The sequence below is a fragment of the Lutjanus erythropterus genome, chromosome 23 (assembly GCF_056507025.1).
Source record: "Lutjanus erythropterus isolate fLutEry1 chromosome 23, fLutEry1.hap2, whole genome shotgun sequence".
Classification (NCBI taxonomy): domain Eukaryota; kingdom Metazoa; phylum Chordata; class Actinopteri; order Lutjaniformes; family Lutjanidae; genus Lutjanus; species Lutjanus erythropterus.
This window is the reverse complement of record NC_139339.1, coordinates 27,780,131-27,804,240: the sequence shown is the minus strand read 5'-3', so window position 1 is coordinate 27,804,240 and position 24,110 is coordinate 27,780,131. Positions and strand designations below refer to the sequence as shown.

General features: G+C 39.6%; 1 protein-coding gene across 2 annotated transcripts in view; it reads right to left on the bottom strand.

Annotated features, from left to right (window-relative positions):
* The window catches only part of trappc14 (trafficking protein particle complex subunit 14), a 31,590-nt gene extending 7,734 nt beyond the window's left edge, over positions 1 to 23,856 (bottom strand). The window contains exons 1-8 of one of the 2 annotated variants that reach the window (XM_084712491.1): positions 23,041 to 23,856; positions 14,179 to 14,262; positions 11,255 to 11,384; positions 10,869 to 10,955; positions 8,469 to 8,589; positions 7,224 to 7,371; positions 6,731 to 6,792; positions 6,289 to 6,461 (exon numbers count right to left, since the gene is read on the bottom strand). In XM_084712491.1, the coding sequence (XP_084568617.1) occupies positions 6,289 to 6,461; positions 6,731 to 6,792; positions 7,224 to 7,371; positions 8,469 to 8,589; positions 10,869 to 10,955; positions 11,255 to 11,384; positions 14,179 to 14,262; positions 23,041 to 23,496 (1,261 nt within the window). In that variant the 5' untranslated portion in view covers positions 23,497 to 23,856. The remainder of the gene's footprint in view (positions 1 to 6,288; positions 6,462 to 6,730; positions 6,793 to 7,223; positions 7,372 to 8,468; positions 8,590 to 10,868; positions 10,956 to 11,254; positions 11,385 to 14,178; positions 14,263 to 23,040) is intronic. The other variant, XM_084712490.1, reaches the window with a different exon arrangement.
* Between the last annotated feature and the right edge of the window lie 254 nt (positions 23,857 to 24,110).

Below are 24,110 nucleotides of genomic sequence, written 5' to 3'. Positions count from 1 at the left end.
ACTACAATGCAGACAGCCTGACGCTCCCCACTTATTATGGATTTCACATCCCTGGGATTATTATACTACAAGTGATTTGTCAAACAGCATACTGTGATAAATATTTAACCACAAGTATTTTAATTTCACTCCACAGGCTGCCAAGGAATTTCAGGATAGATAAAATGACACATGACCCAAAATCTGGATCTTCTATCAAAGAGAACAGGCTATTTAACCCTTTAACCCTTGGCCTTGGTTTACTTTTGATAGTACATTACCTTTACATTTGAACATATTACTTAACAAATGGCCTGTAGGTGAAATATTAGTGATTGAATGATTAGTATCAGAAACAGACATCAACAGCAATAAGAACATTGTTCAAAAAATTGTCCAATAGTTTCACTTCAATGCACAAACAGAGAAACATGTAATATATTTACTGAACTAAAACATAAAATGACCACAGTGTGTCATCAGAGATGACAGAAATGTGCTGTTAAAAGTTGAAATACCAGTTCTCTGACAACGGCACTAAAGCCATCACGTATTCCTTGGAAATTTCCTTTCTGTGCCAGAGCAACTCTTTTTGTTTTTGCCTGTTTTGCATTTATCAGAGTTCAGAGTCATGCTGAATGTCTGCCCAATGAGTAAATGTCTGCTTATGAGTCATAACAAATCATCAATAATCTTGCAGAAGAAGTAAATGCTTGAAACTGTTAATTGGAACAATATGTTAAGTCTGGCAGGCGATAAGGCAGACAGTACAGCAGTGGTGTTTTTTGAAGAGGGTGAGGAGAAGACGGAAGAGTCCTGAGCAGACTGACAGAGTGAGAGTGAGGGCAAGGACAGAAGAGCAGGACTTCTTGAAGACCTTCTGTAGGTCATCCTAAGATCCAAAGATGTATCTGGAGTCTGTGTTCAAGTCAGTCAGTCACCTCCACACACAGTACAAACGCTCTTGTGCAGAACATGGTGTCCAGCCTCTGTCAAGGCAAGTGTTTTCCACCATTTTCCACGACTTTAATCTTACACTTTTTCATCCTTGATGCTGCCACATTGGAGAAGCACTGCATTAAAAAAGACACTGCACACGCATTGGCATCAGAGGTTCATGCAATGCATTCTGGTACATGTACATCAACATGAGAAGTAGTGAATTTTTGCAGTACACCTAAAATTGGATACTCTGAACTTAAAGTACCCCCAATGACGTAAAGTTATTTGAGCAGTTGTAACTTCCACCCCTGCTTTTTACATTGAGTGTACTTGTATTTTAAAATGACTTTGTGATGGGTTTACTAATATTAAATATTTTTAATTTATTCTTAATTAATCTCAATTTATTCTTAATCAATTTTAATTGTGTAAACATGGATTTATTCCACAAATAGCCTGATTTCCTTTCCCTGACTGTTCATGATTAATAGTTTGTAATGTTGTCATGTATTTTGTAATGTCTAAGCTTGATTTTTTTATACATGAATACAATGAATTTCAGCCATTACTGAGTCTTAATTAAACCTGTTTCACTTAATTTGGTCATCACTGTCTGTTAACATTATTCACAGTGTAAAAATAAAACATATTAAATGATTAACATGTTTATCAAAACATGCGATAGCTTATTATTTAGTTTAGATATCATCAGAAGGTGTGCTGTTGACTGGAGACTTCAGGTGTTGTGCTGAATAAAAGCATCCCTGTCGTAAAATGCAATTCCTGTTAGTTGTGGGGTTAGGGGTGTTTTTTCCAGCAGGCCAGTCTGCCAGGAAAAGGATCCCCTCCTGTCTCCCGCTAGCAGGAAGTGCACTTTATGTCAAGGATAGTTTTTCGGCACAGCAACTGCAGGTTTTGTAAAATGTAGCCAAATGTATCTGTTCTGGAGGAAACACAGTTTCTTGTAAAAATAAAAGTACCCTAATAGCCCACGGAAGCACGTAGGTCAAAAGGTAAGTTTATGCAGTGATTTTAAAGGTGCAGTGTTATGCAGAAACAGAAAAATGATGACAGGGGTTTAGGAGATGGCTTTGGGTAAATAACGTTAGGTTTTAAGCCAGGGATAGATGATTAGCACTGTGATTTCCTTGAACCAAGTCGGACTGATGGATGTATGTTATGCTGATGTGGATGCTTACTAGCTTTTCTTCTCTTTTGCAAAGTCTTAAACAATAAACTCTATTATAAAATTGCTCTGCAGTGAAGCTTAAAGTACTGCCTCATCAATACATACATCTCTCAAACATAACTAAGCCTGCCAACCAGGTCTTGAACCTCACATCTACTCTTTATGATGTACACAACCAAATATGGTGGGCCAATGGACAATGTCGTCAGCCCTCTACCATCGTGACACTGTGATTTAAAGCCTCCTATGTTTGAGGTAATGTCTCCCCTCAGAGTTGCTGTAAAGGAGGAGTTTCCTTCCATGTCTGACATGTGGGAGAGTAAGAATATTATATCTTCATGTCATGTTTATCCTCCTCAGTTAGGTGAATGCGAGCTGTTCAGTTACATTTGTGGCAGTGGTGATTTTTTTCTGTGGGCCACTGTTGGTGTGTTTCTTTCAATCATGCTGCTATTATTTGTGCTACTTTTCTCTTAGCTTAGCTTCTTCAGTAAAGCTAGCTAGCTTACTTTGTTTAAAGCTTTGGAGACTGAACACTACTAAGTTACAGATGTGATACAGAGATGAAGACCCCTTTTAAACTCGGAAGGGAACGTATGTCGAACGCTTGCTGGGCAGGAATGTGTGAGTTGATCTGCCTGTTCCCTTCCCTGGTGATGGGAGCTGAGTGAGACAGTTGGATGTTGCTATCAGAATGATAGTAGTGGGAAGAGGTGGTGTCTACAGTGGTGAGCTTTTCTGTTATGGTACATAAAACATCCCAAAAAAACCAACAACAAAACAAGTCATCATGCATCAGCAATGTTTCACTGTCATATGCCAGTTTGGTAGACATCAACTGAACCTACATTCAAATGATTGTAAAAGAAAGAGATGCTATGTTAGGAAGCAGTTTATTTATACATTCAACTATATGTCATTTACTAGGGCTGGGTATTGTTAAGAACCTCACGATTCGATTCGATTCGATTTCGATTCTTTAGGTTTCGATTCGATTCGATATTGATTTAAATTCTTCAATATCGATTCAGTAAGAAGTAGAAATACACAAATAATTAAGAGTACCTGTTGGCAATTTTTAAATATTTATTTTCATGCCCATAACACATGTGGTACGTTACTTCACATCTTTGGGCAATAAAACATCTGAAAATAAAACATTAGCAGCACCATAATAGCTCACTTGTGCATATAAACCTCTGTCTTCACCTCTGTGTACAGCTTCGGGATGGCGACCTCTGTCATGTGTTTTCGTGTTGGTATAGCGTATCGTGGTTCAAGTGTGTGTACCATCTTCTTAAAACCTTCATTTTCCACGACACTGTACGGTCGAAGGTCCTTGCAAATGAAGATAGCCATGGACTCTTATCTTCTGTGCGCGGACAGAGCTTGGCGGTAGTTTGCAGACATATTGTTGTTGTTTGGTCGCGTGCAGCCTCCATCCTTAAAACGCGAATCACATAAAGATGTTGGGCACAGCGCCCCCAATGGCCAGGAGGTGAATCGATTCAGAGGGTTTGCTTAATCGATATTGAATTAGGGGGCGGATAATTTCGAGGCATCGATTTTTCGATATTTTTACCCACCCCTATCATTTACAGTCGTGTTTGTGTCCACCTGGTGACTTTAAGTCCATTTCTTACATGTCTTTAATCTTGACCAACTCATCCAAATAGAAATACAAAGTTTTTTAGCTGTTACATGTAGCTAAAGCTGCATTTCCTTGTCGATAGGATGCGTTCACAGGTCGGCTGTATTCTCCACTGAGACGTCTCTCTGCATCTAAGTAATAGTCAGAACATCTCATCTTGTGTCGACTGCATCATTTTTAATAGTTATAAGCAGATAAATTCTTCTCAGCACTAATGAGCTTTGAGTTCAGCGAGAGTGTGACATTCCTCCGGCTGATTTTTTTTGTCTGTATGCCCTCTGGTATTTCAGAGAATACAGCAACGAACAACAAATTTAGCATAAACGTCTCCATGCTGGCTTGTAGGTTGCGTGCCATCTATGGGGGTCTGCACCACGTTGTCTCACACAAACACAAATGAGGCATTAGTCCTGATCATGTTCATCATCACGATCAAATACACTTCACTCGTCTGGCTGTGTTGCTGATAAACTCAAAGTGAACTTATCTGAGAGAAAAAAATGCCACTGAAACAGCACTCTGAAGTTTGTGGCCAGCAGCACTGAGAACAGATAAGACTTCTTAGAAAAATGAGTCACAAGTCGTCCTCCTCCGAGTGCTCTGATCTGCTGTCAGTTTGATGTTGTAAGGTAACTGTTTGAATCAATACAGACATTTGTTAGCTGTTTAATTTTCATGTGAGGAACAGCTTTGCGCTGGGGGAAACACACCCACTGCTGGCGCTATCAGTGTCTTTCATCAACTAGCTGCACATCTGACAGTTGGTGATAAAGAGCTCTATTTCAATGACAGTGCAAAGACTACAGCAAGCAGCACTGTGGTGTGAAATAATCTTCCCTTGTCTGTTTGGTGTGTTGTTTCCAGTGCAGCCCACGCAGGGTAAAGGTGGGAGGACAGGTGCAAACAGGTGTGTCTTTCTGAGCTGAGGCAGCACAAAGCCAGGTATTACAAGTATTTGGACTTGGATGTTGCTCTAAGATTACATGACCAAGAGGCGGGTCTGTTCCAAGTGGAGAGACTGATTTGCCAAGAGCTGCTGGCGACTCTTCAGTTTGTCGTGGTTAATCAGTATTACTGAAACGTTTTTGATAGTTTTCGAATTTAGGCTGATCTCTGATGAGCATAAACTGGCATAAAAATATCTCCTTAGAATACCCAAAAATGAAAAAACAGACATTGTCTACTCACCTTCATGCCAACTGAAGGTTGGGTTTAGTTTTTTCAGCCCACAAAACACTGCTGGACTTTCACAGGAAAACAGCGTTGCAGAATCTCCCAAACAATGGAAGCAAATGGTCCTTGGATCCTTAGCTTGGAGCCATGTTCTAAATTTTCATTTGTGGGCAAAATATCCCTTTAAGAAACAAGTCTGAAAGTCTGAAGGCATGAAGGTATGAAGGCACAACCATGAGGAATAAAGTATCCACTGTGCTCCTCTGTAATTTAACTCATCATTCCACAAGGCAAAACTACAGGATGTGGTCTGTAACAGACCACTTGATGAGTTTGTGTGCTCCTGACAAATCTTGATACACAGAAATACACTCATCAGTGTCAGAAAATGAAGCACAGGGATTGGATGAAGTGCAGCAGACCTTAAGGTGATCATTACCCACAGCATTTTCTGATCACTGAGCCAGACCTGCCAGAGCAAACACCACAGCAAGTGATGCAAAGCCACAGGAATACAAGGAAGACAGCTGAGATAGGAGCTAATTCAGATTAGACCTATGGACTATTCTGCTACCCAGCCTGGCAGATGTCCAGTCACAAGAATATAAAATGGATGTCATGAGACTCAGGCTACCTACAACAGGAAATGAGAGACTGTTGTACCCACATCTTTAGAGAGACCTGATCCATGACCATGTTCTGTACTGACTGGAGAGACAACAACACTAAAGATATGTGGCAGGCAATCAAAAACATTGCACACTACAAGAGCAGGATTGCCGTCATCATGTGTAAGGCCACATTACCACATGAGCTTAACCCATGGTACATGGTATGGCTTGATTTGACCCCATATTCTTTCTGCAATGAAACAGGCAACCCTGTGTTATGTTTCAGGGATGGGGCATCTGCCTGTCACAGAGGGCTGGACCATAATTACAACAGGTACAGGGCACTCGTCCTGAGAATCGAACCCTGATCTCCCAGTTCCCAAGCAGGGATTTCAAACCTGTCTCCATCAACACACCAGTGTATTGTGGACAGTATGATGTAGCACTAGACAATGGGAAGGATAAAGTGGATGTCATCAACAGAGAGAGACACTAGCTCATCATCCAGAACAACATTTTAACCACTGCAAAATTATGGGATGTGATCTATAATATATATGTTGACATTCTGCAGGAATCAGTACAGTGAGTGAGGACAAAGATAAATAACTGAATGAATTGATTTCACTTTTATGCTGAAAAGTGAGGCATTTTATCATGTGGAAATGTTTCTGATGCAATGAAACACAGCAATGAAATTAGGTAGGAAGTGAGACTGTGTGATGGTAAAGCCTGCTACTCACTCTCAGAATTCCAGATGAGTCGGACAGCCAGGAAGTCGTGCAAGTTGTTCAGCAGGGTGTATTTTACCCAGAAGGGCTCCAGAGGCCTGACCGCTCTGGGACAGGAAGCTGTCATCACCAGCCGAGGGCGATCCAAGCGAATACTGGGCAATGAGTAACAACTCGAGATGTATCTGGAGAGAAAGTAAGGAGTATTTTAATCTCCTTTAACTGAACATTTTTTTTAGGACAGACATTTTGACTTGTAATAGCAAGAAAAGCACAGATGAAAAAAAATTGTTATTGATGGCTCTGTTCCATCAAGTGTCCCAGTCAGCACCCTGCCAGGACTTGCTCATCTAAATACAATAAAGTTGTTTATAATGTCATCACTCATACATGTGTTTTTCATGCTATGACACGCTCATAAAATCACAGGGTAACCCTTTAGTCTTACAGTTACCTTGTGAAAGGCAGTGTTGGAGTGTACCATTGTAACACAGCCACCAGCGGGACTTCCAAACCCTACAAAAATATAGACACTTATTAGGACACATGATTTCATACATGTGATTTGCACAGAGAATGTGACAGAAAGAGGTACATTTCATCAATCACAGTCTGAAAACAATAAGTCTGGTGGAATTCTACATAAAATTCTTTATTGTAAACAAATTCTATGTGCCGATCAAAATCAGCAATGCATGTATCCTGTTAGATCCTCTTTGGTCCAAAAACTGTTATACATCAATGAGCCACATTGTTGCACTGGGTGACATGTTCCTTCATTAGCATGAACACACACACTGTAGTTTATTTTGAATCATCTGACAAACACAGCCCTGCTGCGAGAAATGTGCTGTTCTTTGTCATCTGAGTGAGATGTCGACCTCAGTGCGGCTGACTGAATGCAGGAGAAGTGAAGCGGTCCGACACAGCCCTCATTGTCCTCTCACCTCGCTGGAGTCCTCCTCTGCTTTGTCTTGGAGCTGCAGCTGGAACAGGAAGTTCTGTTCCTCCAGGGCACTGAGCATGCTGGGCAAACGTGACGACTCACTGTCTATCCGATAAAAGGAAGCCATGGTGACCTCAGCCGATTGGTGGCTTCAGTGGAAAGTGGAAACAAAGATGTGCTTGTTAAGAGACTTTTCACTTCACAACTGGAAACATCTACACAAGGTGTGTACCCATTCTAATTTATGAATTGTAATTTTTATAATTGAGTTCATACTGATTCAACTATGAGTTTTTTCTTTTTCTTTTTTGAACTTTTTTTTCCAACAGCAACATTTAATTTGCAGGTATGCGAACAGCTTTCGAAGGTCAACAACAATGTTAGCAGTTCTGTAATGCTGACACACTACTGAGGCTATTGGGAATGTCATTAGTATTTTTAGATATTTTGCATAGAGCGTATATTGATTAGTGGACAGAGCTTCCTGGTTTGAAAAGTGTTGTGTTGAAGTGCCTTACACCTGCGTTCTTTCAAATGGCCTTCAGGGGGTAGGGATGTCATTACATTATAAAAAACTGAAAAACTATTTCATGCAACTATCGTTTTGTCTTTTAAAATCTGCTTTCCCTTGTTTGTTTTTACCAAAGCCTTAGAATAACGCAATACTATCAGATCTCGGCTCAGGAAGTACTGCAGATGGGACATCTGCAGACACTGACAAATTTTATTTCAGAGTGACAGACTGTTTACTGAACATTTACTGGCCCCAAACTAACTGACACCATGTCAGAGAAACAGCACAGATCGTTACATCGGCTTCCAGCCTCAGAGGACAGAGGAGTTGAGCAGACCAAAAGTTTATTTTTGATGAAAACGTGTGTGGATTTTACTCTGTCTGACTGCTTTCTTAATCAGCACATGCCAGTATCAATTTAAGCTCAGTGATGGTTGAATACCAGCTGTTGTGACCCAACTTCAAACTGGAAAGATGTAAGTTTTGTGGTGTGTTCTATTGTTTTAGTGTTTGCTCAGTAGCTTACTCTGTTGAGTTCGGTGCTGCTATGTTGCTATGTTCAGCTCCACAGGGTTGTTATAATGCCCAGTCACTGTAATTCTGCGTCCCACCAGCTTGTCATTTGTGTTTTTTATACTTACATAGACTATGTTTCACGTGCTAACTCCAACCTTAACCCTAACCCTGTTTATGGACAGAGTTGTTTTTGTCTGACAGTGCACCTGTACTTACCACACAGTGTCGACTATGAGAACTGAACCATCCGGCATCACTGGGAGGAAGGATGAGTTATAGTTAGGAAGAATCTTCATATCTCTGACACACACCGCCTCCTGAGAACAGCAGTTCAACACTGAGCAAAGAGAAGGGAAGGGAACAATGATCAGCTGTTTGTGCAGTCACTCTAATGCTGATTAAATCTGTTGAGAAGGGTTGGTTCAGTGTTAATGAAGCAGTGTGATGGTGGTTTGTCATCATCTACTAATGATGGGCTGTTTTACCTGAGACTTTCTGACATGTGACAGTATGAAAAGCACAGATGTAAATAATAAAATGAATGATACCTGAATAACATGTTCCGTTACGTTATGTTACATTGCGTTACATTACGTTACAATGTAAATAAAAACAGAATGCAATGATTTGCAAAAACATTTTCAACCTATATTTAACTGAATACAATGCAAAGACAAGATATTTGATGTCCACAGTGATTATTGTTTTTTGTAAATTGAAATTGACTTCTGGAACTTCAAAAAGTAGTGACAGAAGCATGTTTACCACTGTGATACATCAGCTTTGATTTGACACTCAGCTGGTGTTTATGAACTGAGGACACTAACTGTTAAAGTTTTAAAGTTGTTTGATATACAACTTCAGCTGCTCAACTGTCCAGGGTCTCTGTTGTTGTGCACCACACACTTTCAATGGGAGACAAGTCTGGACTGCAGGTCAGTCTAGTTCCTGAACTCTTTTACTACGAAGACACACTGTTGGAACATGTGCACAATGCGTCTTGGCATTGTCTCACTGGGCAGGGACATCTCTGAAAAAGACAATTACCCATGATACCATGGGCACTAACACACTCCCATATTATCACAGATGCTGTCTTTTTGAGTTAGCTCTGGTAACAATCTGGATCTGGATGGTCTTGTTCCTCTTTAGTCCATGTTTTGTAAAAAACAATCTGAAATGTGGACTCAGACTGGATGTTGTCTTAACTTGAATTTGTAGATGCAGCAACAATCTGTGTTTACCGACAATGGTGTTCACAAGCCCATGAGATAGAGTTGTACCAATTAACTGGCTTGTGATCAGAACCAGCTGATTTTCTCCTTTTTCTAAGGTTATTGTTTTGGCCTTTATTTGACAGGGACAGCTGAAGAGCAGACAGGAAAGGGGATGGAGCGACAGAGGAGGACTCATAGTCTCAGGACATGGGGTGCATGCTCTACCAACTAGCTGGTTTTCAGCTTGACCAGTCAGCATCAGATATCTAATATACCAGTACCAGCCAAATTTACATGCACACATGGTGATGTCATGCCCATATTCAACAGCAATGCTAGCTAGTTAGCTAGCATTTTGCTAACATAAGCTATCACATGTAACTAGCTAGGTAACTATTGATGTAGATTGGTTAGTGTTTTGTTAACATTAGCTACATTAAGACGTGACTCCCCCAGCAACATCTTTTAACCATATTCAAAATCATTTTTTTCTCTTAAACAGAGACGAGCCTAGCACATAGTACAAGAAACAGGAAAGGAGAATGTTCTATTGGGTACCCAGCATGCTCAACCTGTATTGGAGCAAAGAAGGAAACAGGGTAGAACTTAAGATGGGTCAAATAGATTAAAGTGATTCTTTACCACCACAAGATATTTGTCAACCACCTTTCTCTCGCTCTTCTCTCCTTCCACAGTCTTCATGCCAGCTAACCTGCAGTGGCCACCACATTGTTAGCTGAATTAATCAATGAATCAATCTGGGGATAGCTGACAGCTAGCTAGAGCTTCATCTGATTGGTCAAATTGTGTGAATAGATGGCTTATATGTCCTAAGCTCCATCTGATAGGTCAAATATTCACACGCTGTGTGTATTTTTCTCATTCACTGGTTTCAGGCTGTCTTTTGCAATATGTTCATTATGGTGACGATGAGATTTATCTGTGAGCACTAATTAAAGATAAAAGATAAATTCCATAAATATTTCTGGAATAAGTAAGGAGAGCAGACACCAAAACAGGATTCTCATGTTCAGCTGCAAACTAATCAGTGTGTGTTTATACTGCAGTGGACAGTTTTCTTTTTGCTGTTCAGAAACACCAGCAGACTGATGACTTGTTCTCATGCTGTAACAAATCAAAGAGTGTGTCTCTAAAGATCTTTACTACACTGCTTTGTTAAAAACTTACTCTGATTGGTCAGTCACGACATTGTAATGTCTGTCTTTTCTGAATGTCAGACCATTGCTATGAATAACAGACAGCCACAATGGACTCAATTCTGATCATAGACTGAGGTGACAATAAAGTAATTTTAAAATTCAGTTTTTGTGTCACCTATGTAATAAGCAGGTAAATTCACAGTGACCAGGTCACTATTGTTAGTGTGAACTGCTGGTACCTTTGAGGACAGTCAGGTGTTTTCCAGAGACAGTCATCTGCTGACACTGGACACTAGGAGGTGGAATCACATTCAGGATGGTGCTGACTGGGAAAAGAAACAAAACATAGACACAACAATTAAAGCAGGGAACGTCACATCACTGCAGCTGTTGGACAACTCGACAAGTTAATTACATCATTCCACTGATTTCTGTGCGCCTAAAACCTGGTAAGTTCCAACAAATAATCGATTATTGGTAGACTATTATATTAATTGCCAACTATTTTGATAGTTGATTGATTTGGGCCTGCAGAGCTTCTGTGTGGTTCAGAGAAACAGAGTATGTGTGTGTGTGTGTGTGTGTGTGGGCGTGCATGCGTGCGTGCGTGCGTGCGTGCGTGTACCCTGTGCCTTGAAGGTGCTGGTGTCTTCTCTGAAGGTGTGTGTCGGACTCCTGAGCTGCAGAAGAGTGATGTAGCCATGTTCCCTCACCTCCACCCTCTCCTCCTCCTGTCTCCACACAGTCACTATGATCTGACATCACACAGACGCAGACAAACACACAACAGGACAGGACAGTTTACAGTGTTCAAAAGTGTTCTCACCAGAGTACTGGATGTTTAAAGCGGACAGTTTAAATTGGCCTAATGTAGAGGTTTATTTCCAACTTCCCTGATCATCTGATCACTTGTGTTTCTTAAAATATCAGTCTTATAATAAACTGGCCTTAACCTTTAAAGGACCAGTGTGTAATAATTACAGGAATTTATGTACATAAATGAGATATATTATATATAAGTATGTTATTTATTATTATCAATCAACGTAAACTCATAATCTATATGTTCCTGTTACTTTAGAAATAGCCATTTATAGTTACATACGGTCAGGTCGCCTTACGGAGATCATCATCCTGCGCCGTCTACGGCAGCGTAGAGTAGACAAACTGCACTAACAGTGAGTCTTGGGAAGCCCATGGCGACCTTGCGTAGACGCCGCAGCGTAAACACGGAAGTAGACAGGGAGGATAGACGCGGGTGATTGCTGGCAGACCATTTAGCATTGTGAACCTTGACTGGCACAGTTTTGACAAATGGAGGATCATACATACACTGTACCAGAACAAAAAGCAGCGGACAGTGAATCCCTGTCATCCAAGAAGCGGAGACACGAAGAAAGTAAACACAAGCATGACAGGAAACGGCAAAAACATGAATCAACATCGGCATAGCGTTTACACGAAGGAAATCGCTGATGCAGGACAAACATTTTCACAGTGACGCCGAGGTTGCCTGTTTTCTGCTGGACAGGTAATTCATCCTACACACATAATTGTAGTTTGTTGTGAGATAGCGTTCGCTCGCCATTTTGTCCGCTGACGGCCACCGTACTCTTGGTGAGAGAGGGGCGGTGTCGGGGTAAATCCTCTTAGTTGCAATCTAAGGTTTGAACGCTAGATGCCACTGGAAATCACACACTTTTCCTTTAAGGCTGGGATCTGCAACTTGCAGCTCCAGAGCCACGTGTGGCTCTCCTTTTCAGTGGCTCCATGTGGTTTGGGCAAAAAAATATATGCAAATGAATAACAGTTTTTTTTTAACATTTTCATTTTCACTTATCAAAGAAGTTGAGAAAACTCAAAATTTAAAGTTTTGACTACTACTCTTTTGTTGAGATAATTTACTGTTTCTTTCAGTTTTAGAAACACCCAAAAATCCTTGAGTAAATGCATTAAAGTGGAAGTTTTTATATTTTCAAATAAAGAGCATTTAATTTTCAATACATTTCTTTTGAATTTCTAAAACTCTAAGATTCAAGTTTCTTTAAAGAGGAAGATTATAGGTTGGCAAAAACCTAAATAACGTTTTAAGTTAATGTCAAAAGTCACAAAGTTTGAGTTGGGATCAAAACTCTTAAGTATTTTTTTTACAGTTTAAAATGATTCTTACATTCTCCATCAGTAATCAGTTTTAATATTTTGTCAGCTAAAATGTGTGTGCATACCCTGCATCTATGGCTCAGTGGCTTTTCCTCAAAATTTTGATGGTGGCTCATCTTCTTTAGTCTCCATAAGCTGACTATGGATGCAAAATTTAAAAAAATGAAAAGTCTTCAGGGAAAAGAGAGAATTTAATTGTTGCAGCCCAAGACAGATTTTTTTTCTTCCAAAAATGTCTCTTCTGATAGTAAAGGTTGCAGACCCCTGCTTCAAGGTAAACAGTTGCATTCAGTTAAAGGGATAGTTCACCAGAAAATGAAAGTTCAGTCATTGTCTACTCACCTTCATGCCATTTCAGGGTCAGGTTTATTTTGTTAGTCCACAAAACACTGCTGGAGTTTCACAAGTAAACCGTGTTGCATAATCTTCCAAATAATGGAAGTGAATGGTGACCAATTTTCAAATGTAAAATACATCCAGAAAAAAAGAAAACATAAAATGCCTCCATACTGTTCATTTGGTGTAATCCAAGTCTCTTAAAGTCCAACATGCTGTTTGCGCACTCACACCACACACACACAGTTCAGACAGCATGTACATGGATGTGGCTCCAAGTAAAGAAAGATTGAAAGATGAAGATTCAGGCTAAAAGCATGGTGTAAATAACATTGTTTTTGTCATCTTGGCATGTCAGGGCTTTAGGAGACTTGATTTACACCAGATGAGCCGTATGGAAGTATATTATATTTTTATTGTGTGTTTGAAAACTGATCACCGTTTACTTCCATTGTTTGGTAGTTTCTGCAACGTTGGTTCCCTGTGAAATTCCAGCTGTGTTTTGTGGACTAAAAACTAAACCTGACCTTCAATCAGCATCAGGGTAAGTAGATAATGACTGAATTTTCATTTTTTAGTGAACTACCCCTTTAAACCTCTACTGTTTTAATAGACAGATCACTCTGAACTTATTATGACAGCATTTTCCATCTTATATCAAGCCAAAACACTATTTACTACAAGTGTGTATACAAGTGTGTGTTGTGGTGGGCATTCCTCACAGGATGTATAATTTTATATTCCTATATCCACTTATATACAGTATATATACCTGATGATAAAGGAAATTTTCTGATCACTTATTTAAAATGAAATGTATCAACAGAAATGTGAATGTCTGTTAAAGAAATACCTGACACATAAAGATAGTTCATACATGAAAGAAACAATACAATAATGTCATTGAACAGTCCTGCTCACTGATGTGCAACTCTGCCTCTGACACCTCATACAACCTGACATGTCACAGCAACAGCTACCCCAGCATAAACACTATGGCTGACAAAATTCACATCATCACACCCAGCCTGTGTGTTTGCAGGTGAGTCTGACCTTGGCTTTGAGTGTGTTGACGGGCAGCTTGTCCAAAGACACAGTGAGACAGAAAATAACCTGGTCTTCCAACACCAGAGCAGACTGCAGGGGAACAAGCAGAGGACAAAATATTAGACATTCAAGAGATAATCAGCAAGTCTAATCGGGCAGCAGATTACAATTACTGTCACTGTTGGTTAATTAACTTAATTTTTAATTAATCCTTTACTCTCTAAAAAAAAAAAACTTCAGATGTCTTATTTTGTTCAGCTAACAGTCAAAAAACCCAAAGGATATTCAGTTTACAATTATGGATACATGAAAAAGAAACGCATTCAAGTCTGAACCAGTAAATTTTTGTATTATTTTGACAAATAATTTCTGCCATTTATTTCTCACCTGACAACTAAACAACTGACTTTCAGACAGCAGATTTAAACATGATGCTGACAGTCAAAACTAACTTTAAATAGTATTATAATTACTATTGTAAACAGTATTCAAAGTGTCTGTAGCTGCTTCAACATTATTTTAGGGTGTGGATGATACACTGTATCATAAATAAAATAAATTATTTAAAGTAAATTTAAAGTGTTAATATGAGCTGAGGCAAACAGGAAATCACCAAACAGAGGTTCCTGTGACAGTGTGATGCAAACAGTTGGTGCTGCTGTGACATTATGTTACATTTCTACATTATACAGCTTTGTTCAGTTATATTATGAATGCACAGCTCAGCAACTTTTCATTTTTAACAGAGATGCACCAATTTCAATTTTCTTGGCCGATTCCGAGTTCTGATTTTTTGAAAGGTCTGACCTGCCAATTCCGATTTTCAGTCTTTCTAAGAACTGTAATTGACAGCATTAAACATTTTTGCAACTTTTCTTGTAAAAATTAAATTAGATGTTCATAATAAGACACTGACTATTAAATATTCATTAAATACTATTTAAATTTTCTCCAAAGTCGTCCAGGTTATAGCCAGGCCTTATTATAGTTTTATATTAAGATTATGAATCGGGTGAAACGTGATTTCACGTGATCTCCTGTGGAAGGAGATGTAAACAAACCAGAGACCGACACAGTTTGGTGCAGTGAAACTTTGCCGTGAGAAAAACAGACGCAGAATGTAAATGAGTCTGGATGAGAAAATGTTTGAGGAGACAAATGAACACAGGTTGTTTATTCTTCAGCCAGAACAGGAGGTGAGATTTTAACTGTCCCTCTGTGAACAGCAGTCTGCTGCTGGCTAACATTAGCATGAAGAGCTAGAGAGTTTACGGCTGTTCTGCGACATTGACAGCTGCTCTGTCTCGTTGTAGACTGTTTTCTTTTTATCCAGTTCTTGGAATGTTTCGCTGACACCAGCTTCACACAAGCATGTGTCTGAGTGTGTAGCTGTTATCACGGTCAATTTGTCTGCTGTGTGCATGATGTGACCATCATGCAGAACTCGTGTGTGACAATGACGGGCACAGAATTGGATATGTGACGCTGACTGGCTGGTCACTGGCCAGGGCCGGTCACGTGAAAACCAGCCCGATTCCAAGCATTGCCGATTAGTCGGTGCAAGTCTAATTTTTAACATCTTCCCTCAGTTTATAATCTATGTCGCTCAGAAAGAACTTTGTTAGGAAAAGAGTTAATTAAAGAGCAGCGCTTTTTATAGCCAATTTAATCTGAAACTCAGGGAATAACCTGCTCCAGACCAGGTGATGAGTCCAGCATCAGTTACCATGGTGATCCAGCAGGTTAAAAGAGAGATGCCTTCGAGACACTGAAAACCCTGGCTTTGGACTCAACATACCTGCTGACACATAATCTCACTTTGTCGTACAGCCAATCTCACTTTGTTAAAACAACCAAGAAAAACGAAACAAACTGCTTGTCTAAAAGCTCAGTTTATGCTGCTCACTTGCATGTGCACAATGTGGCTCCATGTTAAGGATCTACAGTAAAGATTCAGGCTAAAAACATGTAATAACATCTTTCAAGTCAACTTGGCATGTCGGGACTTTTAGATTTTTTTTTTAAAACTTCTGGTTTTTAGCAGATTCTGCAACACTGTTTTCCTGTGAAACTCCAGCAGTGTTTTGCGGGCTTGAAAAGTAAACCTGATGTTCAATCAGCATGAGGGTGAGCAGATAAACTATCACTTTAATTTCAACTTGACCAAATTTAAAAAAAAATTGCAACTCAACTTTAACACCAATGACTCGTGACTTGACTTGGACCTGGAATCTCTGACTTGAAAATACTTGAAACTGTCCCCCAAGCCCAGAGATTACAAGGTCTGTTATTTAAAAATTGTGAATCCAGAAATCAATTCATTTCCCCATAGAAATGTGTTATTTCTACCAATTCTATTTGAATATTTCTGAATACTGGAGTCCCTAAACCATACTGCAACTGTATAAATTGGGTCAGATTGGAAAACTGAGACTTCAGATTCCAGTTGTATTCACACGTGATGTTGTTAGTGGCCCTACTAGCCATTTCATTGTAGTGAGACCAGTTTTGAAACATGAACATGATTGTGGTTACTTGATGAATTACATGTAGTTCCTTCTTGCAGCTGTCAGACTGTACAACCAGCACTGCTCAGTCAAGTGTTCTGCACTAACATGTACACCAACTGTGCAACATTAGTACATATTCTCAGGTGTGATGTCTCTTCATACTGCACAATAGTTCACACAAGTGAATTTTTAGTTTTCAATGTGTCAATGCAATATTCAATACGTCAGTCAGGTGTGTTATCATTCAGTGTACAATATGAATATTTCACTCAGCTGAATTCTTAAATTCACTCAAGTGAATTTTTTAAATTTTATTTTTTATTCCAATGTGCAATGATTATGTACTATCATCATTCTATGCGCAATATGAATATTCCCTCTGTACAATGGTGTAAAATCAACTGCTGAGTGTACTGACATTGTATTATAATGTTCCTGTTTTTCTATTTCCTCTGTTTATCATGTTCCTATTTTTATTTTTCTATTTCCTCTGTTCATATTTCTTTTTTATATTTCTTATTGATGCTTCTTTATATTTTGCCATCCACTTTGCTGCTGTAACATGCTAGATTTTCCCATTGTGGACCTAAAAAAGGAATATCTTATCTGAGTTACTGTGGATGATCTTATCAGCTTAATGGCAAAACATTAACATGCTGAATAAAAAAAAAGCTTCCACTGGGACATAAAGGCTCTGACCTATGAACAGACAGCATCAAGTGTCAATTATCTAGAATTTCAGCTTTTGTCAATTTCAAACAGACAAGTTTGGGCTCATTGTCTTGTTTATTGTTTCCTTATTAAGCTTGTACAGTAAGCTGAAACCAGAACGCTCAAGGGCTTCTCACAGTGTATATCCTTAGCCCTGGGCTAAAAGTTAACCCTGTGATAACTCAGCCCCTTTTCACATACACATCATTAACCCAGGGTGAGTGATTCACCACCTCCACCTCTGACCAATCTTTGGTAGTTAAAGGTTTTAATTATTCTGCTCAACAGACAGAAGTACAGTTGCATGCAGCAGCCATTTAGACTGGTGCAGTGACGTCGCTGTTACCAGCAGCAGAGTGTAAACATGCAGCAGCCTGTCAGTGTCATCTGTAACTTCTTCATCATAGGGTATTTGTTCCCTGTGTGCAGTCTGGCAGGCACACTGGTGGAGGCTGGAGCTGCTTTAAATGCCCTGAAGACATGACTGCAATGTCAAGTCTGGACACGTCTGGAGCACAAAGAGTCCTAAACAAAGACTGCTGCAGGCATCTGTCTCACAGAGACAATTCTCTGAACTGATAAAGAAAGAGTGCAGTGGTCATGTAGAGGGGAAGTGTATAAATGACTGTGGTGTAAACTCAGGAACAATCTAAAGGTTACTTCCTGTTATACTATAGGTAGACCAGTGTTGTTGTCAGTCAGTTTAAAGTTTGAAGTAAATATATTTATATGTTATTGTTTTTTAAATAAATACTTTATAGTAAATATACTGAAGAGTAATGGGAACCCTGTTCTCTTACCTCATATTTCTTTACTACACTGTTAAAAGTGTATTTCAGTAGTAACTGACGTAATGTAATGTCCTGGATTAATGTCATTCTGTTCTCTGTTTTAGTAATAACAGTCTACTTTTGTGGATTGTAACAACTTGTAATTACACTCCGTTACTTTAACCTGCTGTTGTTATTTCAGTAAAATACTGTCAGCTAGGTTTTTCTCTTAGTGTTGTGTATTGTTAATACTGATGTCATGACAGCCACAGCTTTTCCAGATTTTACCCCCTGCAATTCTCTCTGTGACTCAGAAAGAAGGTAAGTCTAATGCAAGACAAAATTATATTTTGTCATCAAATAATAAATTATGGTAGATAAATAATGATCCACCTGAAATGGTTAAATTGTGTTAAGTTCAAATGAACTCACTAAACCAAAGCAGCTATCATTCAGTCAGGCTCACATTAAGTCAGGATAGCGTTAAGCCTGGCTAATACACAGTCAGGCTAACATTATGTCTGACTAACGTTGAGTCAGGCTAACAGTAAGTCTGGCTGACGTTAAGTCAGGCTAATATGCAGTCAGGCTAACATTATGTCTGACTAACGTTGAGTCAGGCTAACATTATGTCTGACTAATGTTAAGTCAGGCTAACATTAAGTCAGGCTAACATTAAGTCAGGCTAACATTAAGTCAGGCAAACGTTAAGTCAGGCTAATGTTAAGTCAGACTAACATTATGTCTGACTAACATTGAGTCAGGCTAACAGTAAGTCTGGCTAACGTTAAGTCAGGTTAATATACAGTCAGGCTAACATAATGTCTGACTAACGTTGAGTCAGGCTAACATTAAATCTGGCTAACGTTAAGTCAGGCTAATATACAGTCAAGCTAACATTATGTCTGACTAATGTTGAGTCAGGCTAACAGTAAGTCTGGCTAATGTTAAGTCAGGCTAACATTAAGTCAGGCTAACATTAAGCCAGGCTAACGTTAAGTCAGGCTAACATTATGTCTGACTAACATTGAGTCAGGCTAACAGTAAGTCAGGCTAACGTTAAGTCAGGCTAACGTTGAGTCAGGCTAATGTTGAGTCAGGCTAACAATAGCAATTACATTAATTATATTCAATAAACCCATTTCATGAAGAAACTGAAATAACACACTACAGTTAATAATTTTCCTGACATCATACTATTACATTGGTAAGGAGCAGTATTTTTTGGTAAAGTAAATAATTGAGTTGGGAAATTGAAAACTTAAAAGTTTACTTAAATTTAAGTTCAGAAAAAATACAACAGAACGGCACTCAAAGTTGGAGTTCCTGCTTATGAACCTGGGGCAAATCCATCAACCACGACTTCATGAAGAAGTCGTTGATGTCATTATTTTTGAGCAACCAGGTCGTGATTTTTGGAAAGAGACACTGGTTTTGAGTTTTTGCTGCCTGTAGGTGCTTGATCAGTCCCTTTTATGCATTGCCAATGTTATTAAGTGGTGTGAAATAAAATGTTTAATGGTGTCTGTTACCTCACGTTTTTCCTCCTTTTCTGTGTCATTTATGCAAGGTGGGTCCACTTCTGAGGGTTCACTTGTGTGTGCACTTGCCAAAGAAACTCATGAATTTGTCATGGTCAGACATGTTTTGTGTTCACTTTTGGCATTGGCACCTGCGATGCTTGGAGGTCGGAAGCTGGAAATGTCAACTAGGAAATTTCGACATCTGACGATGTTTCAAGCTCAGCATCAGTCCTACTGGCAGTGTTGGGTGGTTATATAAGATGCCAGCAAAGCAACTCAGTACATAAAATAATCACAGCAGGAATGTCAGATAGGTCAGACCACCATGCTCAACAATATATCTCTAAACGTTACAATTGAAGTTGAAACAGCAAATATTTTACATATCTCAATCAGTTTTTTCCCTGGAAGTGGTATCCTGGATGTTAAGATGATTTCCCAGTTGAAATGTCCAATTTCTAACCTCAAAAGTCTTCCAGGTGCATGATGCCAAAAGCAAAAAACAAACAACTGATTGTGACTAACTGATGACTTTCTTTGGCAAGTGTACAATCAGTTAAACCCTCAGCAGCGCAGCCTCCCTGCATAAACAACACAAAGGAGGAAAAAACACACATGAGATATTAGATGTCAGGCTATATTTTACTTTATGGTATTTAATGACTTATTTTTACATCACACAGGACAGTTTTTATTGTTTGTAGTGATGGGAATTCCGGCTCTTTTTAGTGAGCTGGTTCTTTTGGCTCGGCTCCCTAAAAAGAGCCGGCTCTTTCGGCTCCCAAGTGGCTCCTCAGATTTTTTGTTGCTCAAATTAATTTATTACCCAAAATAATGTAAAATCAATTACTAATGTAAAAAACATACATTATATCAAATGTTTATTATTTATATGGCTTTATTTATACACTCAACATACTCAACATGGAGGAGAGTACTACAATATTAAGCAGAGTGCTTAATTTTGACAACAACCACCACATATTATATAAAATACTAATTTTCTGTGTAATTGTAATATTTAACACTGGATATATTAGTCTTCTGTTGTGCAATGAAGTTTTAATCTGTCAACAAGCAGATATTTTTTCTGATAATAATAAAGATTATATATATGACTTATATATGACTTGGTTTTACAAGGCAGATAAAAGAACAGATGTTACATGTATCAGAAGGGGGATCTCTTCTATTTTAACTTCAATCAGCGATCAAGAACGCACTTTATTTCTTCAGCTATGAACGTGGTCTGCAGACTTCAGGTAACCTACAGGTGATCTAACTGAATGTTAGTGTCTCTTCCTCTTCTCTCTCTTAAGTCTGTTGAAAACTGTCCAACTTAACTGCAGATTTTCGTCTCCACTTCCTGCTGCAGCCGCCTGATCTCATCTACTTTCCAGGCGAGGTGCAGTTCATCTCAAACGAGTGTATTTTCTCACCTTTCAAGCCTGTTGTCTCTGTCTGTAGTGCATGTTCTCTCTCATCTCCCTCCCACTTGTTCATGTGCTCACTGTGTTGTGTGTCCATAACCCTTCCCCTCCCCCTTCTACTCAGTGTGGACACACACACGCCACCAATCATGTGCAACTTTAACAGAAAAAAAGAGGAGAAAAAAAAAAATTGGCTCCCAATCAAGAGCCGGTTCCCGTCATTCACTTCAAAGAGCCGGCTCTAAGATCCGGATCGTTCGCGACCGACACATCACTAATTGTTTGATAGTTTGTATTATTTTAGGCTTCAGAGGGGGCTGCCATTGTCGTGTGACGTCAGACAATTGCTTCTTCATGAAATCGTGGTAGACGGATTTGTCACGGTTTTGGTTTTTGTTGGTTATTTCCTGTTTTATTTTGGTAGTTCTGGTCCTCCTTTGTGTGTCTTGTTTTTACTTCCTGTCTTTGTCTGTTTTCCTTCTCTTTTTGATTGTCATTAGTTTCACCTGTTCGTCCACCTGTCTCTCGTTAGTTTTGTCTATTTAGTCCCTCTGTTTCTCTGTATCAGTGTCAGTTTGTGCTTGTTTCCCTTGTCAGCCAGCCTGCATCCCGTGTGAATCCCTTCCATGTTTCTACTGCGTTATTTTTCCCCGGGACTGTTTTTTGAGTTTGTATTTTATGGATTCTGTTTCGTTGAACTTTTGATTTTTCCCTCCCTGAATCAGTGTAAGCCTTTGTTTCTTTTGTTTAATTTCAATAAACCTTTTTGAGCTGGTTCCCTTGTGTCATCTGCATTTGGGTTCTCCACCTTGTTGAATTTGTAACAGAGTTTGCACCAAGTTCACAAGTGCAACGACTTTGAGTGGTGGTGTACTGCATTGGTATGCAACCTGGGGTCCAGGCCTCCCTTGGGGGGGATCGCCAGAAATCACAGGGGGTCCCCAAGACTTTGTGTGCTCTGAGGTCCTCAAAATCAGATTTGCATGACAACTAAATTCACAATTTCAGGGTTCCTACACCTTTCCCAAAGTCAAAGTCATGCACTTTGTGTGAGAATTCTACAGAGCAGGGACAAATTAAAGGGAAACAAGAAAAACATTCATGTTTCAAAATGTGTCACCTGTCTGTAAGTAGACTTGACCTCCTATTATGGCTGAGAATTTGGTGCATCTTCCTTAACCGATAGTTGAAAAAGCTAACAATCATTAATTAGTAAGATACAAAACACACATCTCTCTTCTTTCCTGTTTTTTTTTCTTATTTCAAGTTAAATTTTAAGTTTCCTTATCCAATGAATGGCTCCACCAGACCAAACACTGTCAAATGAAAACGCCACATTAAAATTCAAGTGTTTGCAAGATTTCCAGCACCCTTAGGAACCTGCAGTTTATACAAAATCTGTGTACAAAACTATGTAAAAGATATTTTTTTTGTCCTCACTTAAAAATAGTAGGCTATAGTCATCTCAAGTTCTGTGATCATTTATCATTATTGTTCTTGTGGTAAGAATGAGTGTGTATCAGCTACTCTTTTGGGTCGTTAAAAATATTTAGCTGACACTAGAACAGAGACATTTGCCAAATGAAGAGGTTCTAAGAATGGAGACAATTGAATTGATGTTTATTTTGGACAGTAAAGCTTTAGAATGAATCACTTGTTCTTTTAGTGTGTGTGCTGTGTGTTGAAGCTGGGGGGCCTCAGGTTTCCTTTGATACAAGTAGGAGGGGATCCAAGGAAAAACAGGGTGAAAACCACTGTTGTTATCTAGTAGGTGTGAAAATTCGCAGCATAAGTACATCTACTTAAGGCAATTGTGTTCATCTAACTTGTTCACTTTTTAAAACCTGTTACCAATTAGAGTAGGTTTTTAAGTTGGTCCAACAACTCTCTTTATTCAGTGTAACTAACTCAGACTCATTCTTACCTTCACTGGTTCTCTCCCGCTCCGTTGCCTCTCACTGGCCGGGTTGCTGTGAATGAGAAGCGGGCTGCACGGTATGAACGCCCGGCTGCTGTCCGCTCTTCTCCCTCGGTTCTCTGCGGTTCCACGCCCCCTCTCTCCGTGCTCCTCTTCCCCGCCGTCCTCGCTGCAGCTGCTCTGGAGGTCCGGTTCTGGCTGGTCCTCGCCGGGTCTCTGTTGTCGGCTCTCGGCCACGCTCACACTGGCGAGAGCTGACAGAGAACCCGCCAGGTCCCTCCAGGGTGGTGACCCACCACCTATGTCATTGTTCCCACGGGAGCGCAAGACCAGCAGGAACTGGACCGTCTCCCCCAGGTAGACGTGCTTTCGCCGCGGAAGAGTTGTGTATTCCGACGGGTCTGACACACTCGATAGCGGAGCGGCAGGGAAATACATAAAGTACTCACACTTTGATTCCATCACTGTAATTCAACTAACGTACGCTATGAACCATCTGCTGCAGTGAGAACAGACCGAGGACACAGACCCGTCACCGTCTGTTCATGTGTCAAATAAAGATGCCAGTGTCAACAGACAGCCGAACTACAACTGTCTGAATTGTTTATTACCACAAACAACATATTTAAAGTCACATTCAAACGGTGAATGTCCATCTTCACCCATTAGCTTCCGCTCACAAGTAGCAATACAAACAAGAGGACGGTTAATCGATGCCTGAAGCACAGCGCTCACCAGACCACACTAATCAATCACCACAAGACAGAACACATACGAGTCGTTCCCAAAGACTGGATCGAGACCCACAGGTGGGTCACATTAGATTTTATTTGGGTTTATTTGAGGACATTCTGCAAACTTAAGATTTATATCTGCAGTACACCTTTTATAAAGCATTTAAAAATGTGTATATTGTTTAACTGATGAGAGGAAAAACAAGAGCATGTTAATTCCATCTAAAACACTTATTTTGTCTCATTTATGAAGTAGGCTAAAATGTTTTCCAGATAAGAGGTAATAAAAACAATGAGATGGCCAGTAAACAGCCTGCAATCATTTATTTCTCATTTCTAAAG